The sequence below is a fragment of the Thalia democratica genome, chromosome 2 (assembly GCF_965202585.1).
Source record: "Thalia democratica chromosome 2, ktThaDemo2.hap1.1, whole genome shotgun sequence".
Taxonomy (NCBI): Eukaryota; Metazoa; Chordata; class Thaliacea; order Salpida; family Salpidae; genus Thalia; species Thalia democratica.
Window position 1 is genome coordinate 10979448 of NC_139166.1, and position 13508 is coordinate 10992955.

Here is a 13508-nt window from a genome sequence, read left to right on the forward strand (position 1 = left end):
CGTTAGAACATTTTATATTTTCTAAAAGGAAATGCTTGTATAATACAATATTAATTAGTTTAGTACAATTGCATAACAAAAGAAAAAAATCAATCTAAAGTTTTTGGTTTCCGCTAATAGCGGAAGTCTAAATTAAAATTTATTGTTTATTTTGCATATATACCTGAAAAAAATTGTTAATACCATTACATGAACAATATTCATAGCTTATGGACTCAAATTGTCAAGTTAGATTATTGTATCGTTAGAAAATAACTCATACAATTTTTTGGGAGGTTTAATATTTAGTTCAATCTCTTTATAAGTTCTAAATAATTTAGTTATCAATAGCCACTCAATAATTTAGCCACTCTTTGTTTCAATTTTGATGACAGTTAAATAAAAAAAAAAGTAAAGATTTTTAGATGTTTTTACTGATAATCATGTTGTTAGATTAGAATAGTTTAAAAACTTTTAGTAAAACTAAATAAAGTCATGTAGTAAATACAACTAATTGAACCGAATCATTTAAACGGCTAAATTAGCTAAATCCATATTTTTTTGGCTCAAGTGATTTTTTTGTATTTTCAATAATGGAGAGTATGTATTACTTTAAAGTATATTAAGAAACATAGATACAGTATATACAAAAGCTATTTTTGAGGCTGTTAATGTTGTTTTATCAAACATGAGAATTTACCTAAAAACTCAAAAAATACATTTTGAAAAACTTACTGAAAACGCTCTATGGTTACCATTTTTATAAACTTTTATTATTTTGTCAAAGTGTCCATAATTATTTTGTTAGATTGTCTTTTATTTACTGTATTTTGTCGAAACTAAAAGTAATATAAATGAAATTTAAAACAATGCCTGTGGTCTAATGAGCTAATAATGGATTGTGTGTTAAAATAAAAAAACTAGTGACTACTTCAAAACAGTAAGAAATAACCAAAATTTTTTGTGATTAGATTTAAATTGTTCGTCAAATTGATTTAAAAGTAGTTTAATAATACAGATTTTGTACAACTTTATTTGATATGTTCGGTAAATTGATTGGCAACCAGTACATAAAAAAGTGTGTCAATGAGATCAAATGCATAGATTCGGAGGATGCCAAAGTAGACCTTGAGAGGATACTGAAATGTCTTGGGAAGCACTTTAGGTTAATAACTTATGGTTATTATAATTTTATAGTTCAAATAAGTTTTTTTTAAATTAAACAAAAAAAGTCTATGGTTTTTGTTCTGTATTTTGTCAAAAGTTATTAAAAACTAAAAAAAATACAATGTTACTCAAAACATAGTATATATATTGCTTACCGATTGTAAAAATATTAATGTTTAGTAAACAAATATTTTAGGAAAGATCCGGGGTTGGAAATCTTCTACAAAGTTCTCAGGGATCGGCAGGCAAATTCACAGTGTTTCCCCATTTTTAGGTTGGTTTATTTGTTTAGAAAACTTTCAATAATGTTGTTTTTTAATCTTACAAATTTGTATAATTAATCAATCCAGTAGTCTACAGTCTTTTCACAAGCTGTGCACACTAAATTACCGGGAAATACGTTTTGTGCACTTTAGTTTATAAAAAGTATGTAATTCTTAATAAAGAATACTGTTTTTTTTTTTGGTTTTGAGTGCCTATGTACATAAATTACGGTTTAAAAACTTTTACTTTGTGTCATAATTAGCTTTTTCCTTTACAAAACCCACAAAACATACACCATCTAAAAAAATTTTTTCACTTTACTTATTTTTCTGTGCACAGTAAACAAATTTCTGTGCACACTAGCGTTCACAGGTGCACTTTAAAAAGACAACTAATCTATATGATAATGTTTAAATGTAAATGGAGTGTGTGTAACATGTTAATAATATTCTTTGTTACTTTCCTTTAAATAACATATTTTTTGAAGCCACCATTTATTAGTCAACTAAAATAAATCATATAAGGATGTATGTGGGTTTTATTTTTTAAACTTTATTTAGTGATTTTAAAAAGTTTTCATTTTGTTTTACAGTTTTCTATGTGTTGTAGGCTAACTCTATGTTGTTTATGATTTTTAAAGACCATTTTAAAGTAAAACCAATGATTTAAATTTGTTTTATTTTTGCTCAAAATGGTGGTGCATTCTCAAAAATTGAACACTATGGAAATATTTTTTATCAAAGAAATTGTACTACTCACAATTTTAGTAGAAAAACGATTTAATTTATGCAAATAAAATAATAATTTTTGGTATTCACTTAAGTTTGTGTCTGGTTAAAAATTATTCTCTGTTTTTGTATTTTCACACAAATTAAAAAGTACATCTGATATTAAATACAGCTCCTGATAAAACAGTTTAGTTTAACATAAACTTAAAAAGTAAATAAAAAATCATTAGGTGTATAAGTTTTAGCCATAATGCAAAACATTGATCTTCAGTTTAATATACTTAGTATAAAAGTGTCTGTTTACTTACTAGCATGAGTTTAGTTTGGTGAGTAAACCAGTTGAAAACAGTGTTTACACAACCATTTTTAAAAAACCTTGAACTCATTCACATGCATATAATTACTATAAAGGTACTTTAGCTAAATATTTATTTAACTATAAAAATTCCCACCGTAGCAAACATATCATAAAACATTTAGGAAGCTGATGTTCTACCATGTTTAACTATTTTTTAAATGCAAACATCATTTGTATACAGTTGGTTAAAATACAAACATTTTGTTGAAAAATAACTTTTAGTATTTTGAAAATAATATTCAATGTTCAAAATGTTAAACACTGCGTTATGATGCAAATTTGCTAAAATACAAAAACACTCAAAGTCTATTTTATTTAAAAAGTTAATTTTAAGTTTTTAACTAAGTTTTTAATCAGTTTTTGTTAAGTAACAAAGGTTATTTCTTACAAAATAACCTCGTTTATTTTTGTGACAAGGTTTTCAAATTAAAAGCAAATTGAACAAAGTAATTATTTTTACGTTTAACAAAGTAATTTGTTAAATTTATTAGCTAATTGTTTTTTTATCAGTATTGTCGTTTACTGTTTTAAAATTCAACTAGTGAAATACTTTGGAAAACTTAATTAGGTTGTAAATATATTTTTCTTAAGTATTTAATTTGTGAATACAACATTAAAGTACGTATATCAAATTTTTTAATTGCGATAACGTATAAAATAATTATCCTTTAAATATGAATTGTGTTTAACTATTCAACTTATAAGAAAATATGAATTTTGAACACTTCAAAGTCTAAAAATAAATTAAATAAAATTCATACAACTATTCTGCAAAAAAAAAAATTAAGAGTTTGTACTTTATTTATTTTAATATAATGATGAACTAATAAATAATAAAAGAAATAAAACTACTATTACGCTTCTTACAATGATTATTTTATATTGTTAAAAAACATATTAACCTTGAATTTAAAAAAACCTTTACTAAGCCGTAGTACTATTTTGCATTTGTGTATTTTATTAAATAAAAATAAGAAAATAAATTATTTAATAAAGGAGAAGTCGAAACTCATTGAGACGTATTACCAAGTATTATCTATTAAAAAGTACAGAGACAATTTTTGCCGGTAATATTGATTATAGCAAAGGTAATAAATAATTTACAATGCACAGTATTCTTATTTTGTTCTAATTTTAGAAACATCGTTGTAACTTGCTTATTTTAAATATTAGAGTAGAAATATTAGTCAAACGATTACTACTATACTAAAATATTTGTTATTTATCCAAACTATAAATGTATTTAAAGTGCTGTTTTTTTAATTACAATTTTTATCGAAAAATGACTAGAAAATGTTTGCCGTAAATATAAAAAAATAAACAAGTAATAAACAATTTTGTAATGGAATGGAACAGTATTGATAAAATATGTGTTTTTATCATACTGTATTCTTAATTAATTACCAACAGAAGTGACCGGGAAAACATTTGTCATTAGTATTGATTTTAATAGAAATAATTACCAAGTTATTATTCTTATTATATTTTTTTTTCATAAATGACTTGGCAAATACTTGGTACCAATATTGATTGAAATATAAATAATAACCAAGTTCTTATACTTATTTTTTTTTTCAGAAATGATTGGACAAATATTTAGTATTAGTATTAATCTTAATAGAAATATTTATTAAATTAATATAATTAATTTAACTTTTTTTAGAAATGACTGGGAAAATATTTGCCGAACAAGTTCCAAGTATATCGTACCCACACCGGGAACGTGAGTTTATTTGTTAAATATTTAGATAATGTTGACAAAATTTAATAGTTTATATAAAAATACATTAACTATAATATTTACAAATGTTAGGAGTTTGAGCGTGAGTTCATTTGATAGTATTTAAATTGTATGATGAATTTTTATTAAATAACTTAGGTTGTTCAACCCCATATAAAAACGCATGTAACCAAGTTCATTTGTTGGTCAATATTTGATTATGTTTTGAAACATTTTACATGTAATATCTTTGTCTAAAAGTTCATTAAACGTTTAAATACTTTACGACTTATCTTTTCAACTATCACACATAATGACTTTCACGCATATTTCTTCTTTTTTTGAAATATTATTTGTTTACTATATTGCATTTTAACAGTTTGACTGAAACTTAACTAAAATATTTGCATACGTTAACACTTGTTTATTTTAGTCTTTAGTTTAAATTATCAGTCTTTTTCCTTCAAGCAAAGCAAGAAATAACAAGTTGATAAGCTAATAATAAAAAAAATTCAACTGTTCTAGCTTAAATATAGTTAAATTATGTGTTGCTACAGTTAAAAGACATCGCAAAACCAGTATGTACGAGTTAAGTATTTCACGTATGATATTTAAAGCGTTGACACAAGCTTTTTCAACAAGTTTCTAACAGCTGAATTAAAAAATGCCTCATCAACAGAAGACTTTTAAACGTAATTTTAATGTTTAAACTAATTTTTGTCCCTTTTTCGCATCAATAGCTAATTAAAAGTCTAGTGATGTACCAGACCCACAATTTCGGGTCCGGCCGGACCCGGATCCGGACTTTTTTTTCAAATTAGAATCCGGCCGGAACCGGATTCGGACTTTTTTTTCAAATTAGAATCCGGCCGGAACCGGACCCGGACTTTTTTTTCAAATTAGAATCCGGCCGGATCCAGATATCAGACAAAAATGGCAATATCCGGCCGGATCCGGATAAAGAGTGCGGTACATGACTAGAATAAACTAGCCTGAGTCAGAATGAGGTTTTTAAAAACTGAAAAAAAAGAACTTTAATCTAATAATAAGTAGAACAGATAGCCACAAGGTTTACAAATTTAGGTGTTATTTACAATTAAAAAACTGAAATCAAGTTCTTGAACAAAATACACTAGAAAATTACAAAATATTTAAAACTTGATCAGCTCAAACTCATTCAAAATCTTAAAGAAAACTAGCCTGAGTTTTTATAAAAAACTAAACTAGCCTGAGGCAGTTCAAGATTTTCTAAAATTCCCAAAAATTTACAAACTAGCAGGGTTGCCACTGTTTAAGTCAATAAAACTAGCTAGAGTGAGTATAAACAAGCCTGAGTCAGAATAAGGTTTTTGATAATTGAAAAAATTACTTTAATCTAATAATCAGTAGAACAGCTAGCAAAGGTTGACAATTTGGTAGTAAAGTTGTGGACTGATTGTGGTACACTTAACTTATTAGTACTACCCATCATAGTTAAATCCTACCTTATTTAATTAATATCTAACAAATACTAAATTATAACTGAGACTACTTTCTATAATCAGACACGACAGTTTTGAGTAATGAATCTTTTATATAAAACACAACAAGAAATACTAGCACATACAAAATTATTGATCACTTTGGTAACACATTAAAAACTGGAAGCTATTTAAATCTATATTAAAAGAGTTAAAACAAAAGACTAAAAATTAAATTAAACTATTAGTAAACAAAAAACTGTAAAATTTTTAATAAACAATTAAACTATAAACCTTGATTAAATATTTAATCAATTAAACACCTGTTGAAATATTCACTTTTAAAACAAAACACTACTTACAATAAGCATTCTCAAAAACGTTCAAGATTTTTTGTTGCTTCAAGCTGCACACCAAATTAACTAACTGGTTACATATAAACTGCCTGTCATGTTCTGATGTTTTGTTGCATCAGTATTTAGTTTAAAACATTTCGTCATATGATTCTCATTGGCTCGTACATTCAACCGTATCAACTCTAAATATTCTCCGAGCTCAACTTTAAACAATATATAATACAAGTATTCATTCCAAAGTTTTCAATTTTACAACATATGTAAAGAGTTGCATTTCATGAAATGTTTATTTCATAGTATTAATGTAAACAAATGTAAATTAGTCATGTGTACAAAATAAGCCAATCACGGTAGGTGTTTAATTTTAACTGACGAAAATGACTCTTATTAATTTACACAGGGTTTGTTTTTGAAAAAATACTTTTCAGTATGCTCTTTTTTACTAACTATATCCGGGTCCGGCCGGATCTCTGTTAGGATCCGGCCGGACCCGGATCCGGACTTTTTTTTCAAATTAAAATCCGGCCGGAACCGGACCCGGACTTTTTTTTCAAATTAGAATCCGGCCGGAACCGAATCCGGACTTTTTTTTCAAATTAAAATCCGGCCGGAACCGGACCCGGACTTTATTTTTCAAATTAGAATCCGGCCGGAACCGGACCTGGATAGTGAGTCCGGTACATCACTAATTAAAACATACACATGCTAAATACTCAATACAGGAGTTGTTTTATTTTAGTTACAAATCATATAAGATATGTCCATTAAACCAAGAAAAAACAGTAACTGTACCCAGTCCACACTTTTAAAACATTAATTATTTTATACGTATATAATTAATTATACTAAATCTTATAGAAGTAATATTAATATTTCCAACATGCAGATCATCTAACTAGTAGACAAAAAAAAAGGCTATAGATTAACATTCAAACATACCACTAATTTTTTTCTAAAAAAAAAAGTTATTCGACACAAAATTTTGAATGCAGCCAGCAGTTTGCGGACCCCTGGATCTAACATATCCCCAAATACGTCAACAATGGTTCTTTGCCTACATTTGTACGCCGTAAAAAAACTGATAAAATACAAAATTAAATTAAATCATATAAAAATTATCTAAATCTTTTAACACAGATCATCTAACATATCCCCACCAACACCCGATACGTCAATTATGGTTCCATGCCCCCACTTTTCGTATTATTAGTTAAACACTTGAACAAATCTAATTAATTAATCAACACCATAGTGATACATGTTTTATTTCAGTTAAGTTTATTTCCAACACACAGATCATCTAACATATCCCCACCGACACCCGATACGTCAATTATGGTTCCATGCCCCCACTTTTGGTCCTGCAAGATGTTTGTGTGGCCGGATCTCCAGTCACCGTTGGAACTGAAAGGCAATGAGACGACCTGCAGGTAACTTACTCATCTTTTTTTATTTATCACATTACTTATTCTCTTCAGTTTATCGCTTTTTAATGTTTTTGTTGTTGCAATTTTATATAAACTGCAATCCTCCCAATAAGGGGAGTTGCGTGAGTGGATCAAACTTTTGTTTAAAAACTATTTGTTGTAGTTCTAACATTTATTCTTATTAAAACATCAAATAAAACTTATTTTTTAAATACTTTAATATTTTCCTGACCCACTAACTAAAAAAACCACGCGTCGCCAACGGTCTGAAGTAATAAAAAATACCTAAGTATAGTTGATTTTCAACTTAAATACTTTTATTTTTATTTTTTCTGTTGAAACTTTATAAATTACATTTTAAACACTAAATTTAAAAAAATGATGAAATAAATTGTGTTGTCTGTACCTCCATGACGTATTAACGCGTCAACTCTACTGAGTTCACACTTGTTTGTCAAGATACAAATGCACGATATCAATTTTTAGCTTATTTAAATTTTATCTTTCCTTTCAGATATTCAAAGAACAACAGGGAAGTTTGCATGAATCCTTTTCACTACAGCAGGGTTAAAGGGCCAAGTTAGTTTTTTTTAATTAACTATTTTAGCATAATAAGCATTTTGGAGTCTTGTTAATCTCGCAAGCTCATTTAACTTAACCAGTTGTAATAAGAATATAATTAGTGTTGATTAGTGTTGTTTAGTATATATGGCTTTGTCTATCTTACTTTATAGAGTTTTTAATCGTGATCATTGCTTTGCATGAAACACCGTGTTGAATAAAACTCTCAATCTGAAATTGTCTAATTAAACTATTTTTATCTATATTGATCACATTTACATCATTAAACGTCAATATAAGTTAAGCTTGTACTTATTATTTAATTTTTTAATTCATGTAAATTTGTGCTTTTTGTAACACCGGTTATAAAAATTCTGTTCCAGTTATGCACATCTTGACAAGTACAATAAGAAATAACTTTAGCAGCTTCGATAATCTTATACATTTTGGTTATCTATAGACAATCTGTCTAGTAAAAAAGCTTTAAAGTCTTTATTTGTATAAGAGCAATGAATTATTAAAGTTATCTAAATATTAAAAATTATTTTGCCATAGATTATATTAATTGTATGTTATGACCTTTATTTTTACTTAATTTCGGAAATTTTGTCAATTAACTACAATGGGAGTTATTATTTTGTTGTTTAACAGTTTTTGCAAACTTACAAAAGTTTTATGAAACTTTTGTGGGTTCTTACCAACACTTAGATAAAAGCGATTTCGGCGTTAATTAAAATTATAAGGCATTTAATTTTTTGTTACAATTGAAGGTGAGATTAGTATATGGTTTTGAACTTAGAAAAACACGACATTTTTTATCAGCTTTGTACAACTTTTATTTAACCATATAATACTTTATGTGAGTTTTAGGCACTTGATTAATACACAAATTTACAAATTTGTGATGTAAAACTATTTTTTTAATTTGTAACGAAATACTAGTTTAGGGAAACACATTTTTATAATTTGTTATACACTTTGTATTTAGTTATAAGCTGTAGTCTGTAATAAGGTGCTTTAAAAGTTCTTTTGTTCTATTAAGCTTTAAAAAGCTTGTTTCTTTTGTCAAGCTAATCTTGAAAAACATAGATAATTAAAGGTAATTTTGGTTTTGTTCGTTATTTCTTAGTTTATGAGTATTATTATTCAAAAATCCTTTCAGTTATCAAGTCGCACACCACGGATACATTCTAACGTCTTGTCCAGGACAAGATTATCTTATATTTAAATTATTATACTTATTTTTAACAACTGATGATCTCTTATGGTTTTGTTTAAGAGTGAAACATTGCACTTTTTGCAATAATCTGTGAGAAAAAATCCTTATAGATACACAAGTTGAGGACTTTTTCTTGTTAAATTTAAAGTAAATTACACTAGTATTCAAATAATATGACGTATTTTGAAAGATAAAAAGTATGAAATTTTTTGATATTTGCTGACGTAATTCGAGTAATTTTGTTGTTAGAATTATTATTTTTTTGCTTGGTATTAAAACTTTATAGCTTTAATCTATTCAAAACAGAAAATTCACAGTGTGAAAAAGATTTGTGAAAAAAAAAAACAGAAAATTAAAATACTTCTTTAGCAGAAAGTTTTTTTCAACAAACTTAGTAATTAATGTATAGTACTGTTGTGGTTGTACTCTAAAAAAGATTCAATGTCTACCATGGTGTAATAATGCTATCAAAAAAAAGTCATAGTAAACATTTAAAATTTAGCTTTGGTTTATTAAGTTTATATTTTTTAAAACCTGTTAAAAACTAGCAATTGGTATTCAAAATTTTGTTACCCATCTTAACACCGTCTTATAGTTATGCAGGTTGGAAATGAAATAACAAGAAATAAGTTTTCCTTTTTTTCAAATAAAAGAAAATACGAACAAAAGAGTATAGAAATATTGAATGTTTAATGAAAACTATGATCAATGGATCAAAAAATCTTTGAAAACTTATAACAACAATCATCTATTTGAAGTAGCATATTAGATTAAAACATTTTCCAAATAGTTTCCTACTTATGCTAAACATCGTCAAAATCTTTTGTTATAAAACCAATATACTTGAATCAAAAGTAACACAAAACAAAAAAATATTATTTTACAAATACAAAATAAGTAACACACGATGACCAAAGGATCCAACATCTTATTAAAAATTAAAATTGATAACCATCATTTTAAGTAGCAAATTATTTTGATATGCAAATAAATACTTATTCCACGATTCAGTTATGTAAACTTAAACTAATACAAATTGTAACAAACCATACTTTTACAAACACAAAATAAGTTACCCACAAAGATCAAAAATTCTCAAAAAAATCATAAGACAATTAATATCAATAATTACTGTTTGAAGTAACAAATTATATTCCACCAATTAATTCCCACAACTTCAAGTTCAATGTAGCGTGTGAGCGGTCATGCGTGACGACAAACACGTGATATTACCACTTCAATCAAGTGGCAATTCCTGGAATTATTTGTGTGATTACTATCGTGCCATTGTGCTGACTTAATTGGCTTATTGAGGACAATGGGTGATTAAAGAAGCTGTGTAGTAAGCGCTTAATGAAAGAATTAACCGTTGTGAGTTTTTATAACATTTTTGTAGTTCTTTTCATAGTTTATAAATTTTGTTTTTGTTTATTAAAGTTTTGCTTGAGAAATTGGTCTATAGGGGTATTGATAAAATAAAAAGTTGAGTAGCAAAAAAGTTTACTTTTTTTTTACTATGTACATGATGTACTTTTATTAGATGTTTATAAAACTACGTTGTATTGTTTAAAGAAAAAAAAAATAGATAGTTATAGTCAACGTATCATAGTATTTATCCCTACTTTTTTGTTAGCTGTTTAGACTACATCAATTATCTTAAAGTAATTAAGAACTTAAGTTTTTAGTTGTAATTTTATGTAATGAACTTTCTACAGACATAGTAGGTAAATAAAGTCGACTTAAAAACTACAAAGATGCAACTTAAATATTTCAAGTTGCTTTGTTTTAAATCATATGTATCATATAATTAGTTTTTCAATAAAAAATGTGGTTTCATGGTTATTGTCTGTGTAATGAGCTTAAAAATTACAATAGGTAATTATCAGCAAATAATTCAATAGTTTTTCTACAATACATACTATTCATTTCTATTGAGTTTTTTGTTATATAATCAAACAATTTACAAATCTTTTATGATTTGTTTTTGTTGATAATAAGCATTGACGTACTAGGTAATTAAATATCATTATAATTCATTTAATTAGAATTAATGTAATAGTTTTCTACGTCATATCAATTTATTTTTCGAATTATGTTTAAAACTACTGTTTATACTTCGAGCTTGCTTAGTATAATCAGTTTTTATAAAAACGACAAATTTGTTGAATAAATAGTCAAAATTTTTAATCGTTATTGCTTTTTAATTTGTAACTAGTACATTTCTATTGTTGTTTCTGTAGTTAGCTTAACTATTTGGTACCCATTTGTTTTTATATATAGTACATAAGTTTAAAATTGATACAATGGTTAAAAAGATATTTTTTTACAATTGTGTAAACCTTTTTGAAACCGCTAATTGTTTTTTTTTTGCACGAAATGCACAAACTTACTCAGCTGCAGCAGTTTATTAAGAGTAAATTCGAAGTATGTTTTTAGATTAGTTGATATTTTCAGAAGAATGTGTAAACTACAATAAAAAATGACAACTTTATAAAGATCTACTAAAACTTAGCTATTATATATAATCAATTACTATAAAGTTTTTTTCAATATAAGTATAAATTGTGCTGGTAATTACTAAGTATATTTTTTATATTTTAAGACAAGTCTTTATCAAAAAAAACAGAAACATTTTCACCCATAAGAATTTAAAAATAATTTTTTTATGTTGTAGGAAATTAATTTTTTCACAGTCAAGACCACTACAACTGATTTAAAAAACAAGAACTCAAATATTTCAACATATTTTGTAACGACTTCTTTTGTTTTCTTAAGGCAAAATGATACTCATAAACTAATATTTACATTGTGGTTTATTCGAACCTGCATAAACTTTAACTTGCTCAAGTAACATTTATATTTAACATCAATTAATCGACCGTATCCTTAAATTTTTTACAACGTTTACCTTTTGGTTATTTTCAATACAACTCAGGAACGTTTAATTAACAAAAAAGTATTTTTGGATTTTAGTTTGTATATTTACTGAAAATATTAAATATAACAGCCTTATGGAATATTATCTAAGAGGTTATTTTAAACTTTAAATGTAAGCTGATGTAGTTAGTTTTGAGAAAACACTAAAAAAACTTTTACATAAAATGTCCAATTATATTTAGTATATACATTTTAGTTATTTAAATACAGTTTACAAACGTTAAATTAAACGGAAAGGTATGTTTAGACTTTTTCATAGTTAATGAAGTAATGTACTACAATAAATTGATTTAATTTTATCTTTTGTTTTAAATTGTTTAACTATTTCTCAAAAATGTTTGTTTTCTAAGAAAATACTATTATAACTTTTACATAACAGTTTTTATAATAATTAGATACGTTTATGGTTAGTATTGGGTGAGTAAATAAATTTGTGTTCTTATACTTGTATAAAGCTAATTTGTGGTAAATTTTGGATATATGCAGAAAAAATATAACTTTAACAACATTTAAAACAACATAGTAAAGTAATAGCTAAACTTTTAGTTAACTCTAAAATTTAGTCTTGTTTAATTATTATTTTAATTTAATTTTATATATTAAAAACCATAACTTTTATAAATATGAAATGTAACGGTTTTAAAAGAAGTTTCAAGAATAAAACTTTAAAATATTTGAAGATATTAAAAAATTCAATACTTTTAAAACTTACTATTTTAAGCTTACAAAACCTTTTTAAAACTTGAAAAGTACTTAGAGAGTGCACACCTTTTAAAACAATATCTGTAAGATGAATAATAAACTTATTTTTCATAAAACATGGGAGTTCATGTTCTATATGGTCTTTAAAAGTTTTAAAACTAACAAAAGTGTTAATTTCTTTTGTCGCAGCATTATCCAAGTTTAACACTACCATAAAAGTTTCTAATTTGTTTAGTTTAGTACTTAAATAACTTAAGTAAAGTTGATTAAAACAGTATATTTTATCTAATTTATTAACTTAATTGTAAACTAAACGTTGTAGATAAAAAATCAGTTGGTTAAGCAAAAATGAAAAATAGATAAAAATTATTAAAAACCGATGACTTAGATACTAAAATAGTTTACTTTATAGATTGAATGTAATAAAAAATTGTTGTTGATCAAATTTAAACAAGTATGTGTGTGTTGAAATTAATTGAAAACTTTTTACAATTCTTCAAATATTTTATTATAAAAGTATGCTCAGTTGCAGTAAAATCAGTAACTTTTTGTTTCAAGCAATTGTTTGAATTGTTGCGGTCAAGTTGATTTCCTTTACAAAAGTTTTGCAAAGTGTTGTAAGTTTATTAC

General features: G+C 25.8%; 1 protein-coding gene across 3 annotated transcripts in view; it reads left to right on the forward strand.

Annotated features, from left to right (window-relative positions):
* The first annotated feature begins 1001 nt into the window (after positions 1-1001).
* Positions 1002-13508, forward strand: part of LOC145830156 (SMAD family member 3-like) — a 40024-nt gene continuing 27517 nt past the window's right edge. For all 3 annotated transcript variants that reach the window (XM_082938049.1, XM_082938050.1, XM_082938051.1), the window contains exons 1-5: positions 1002-1144; positions 1343-1420; positions 4160-4219; positions 7328-7462; positions 7974-8038. In XM_082938049.1, the coding sequence (XP_082794175.1) occupies positions 1020-1144; positions 1343-1420; positions 4160-4219; positions 7328-7462; positions 7974-8038 (463 nt within the window). In that variant the 5' untranslated portion in view covers positions 1002-1019. The remainder of the gene's footprint in view (positions 1145-1342; positions 1421-4159; positions 4220-7327; positions 7463-7973; positions 8039-13508) is intronic.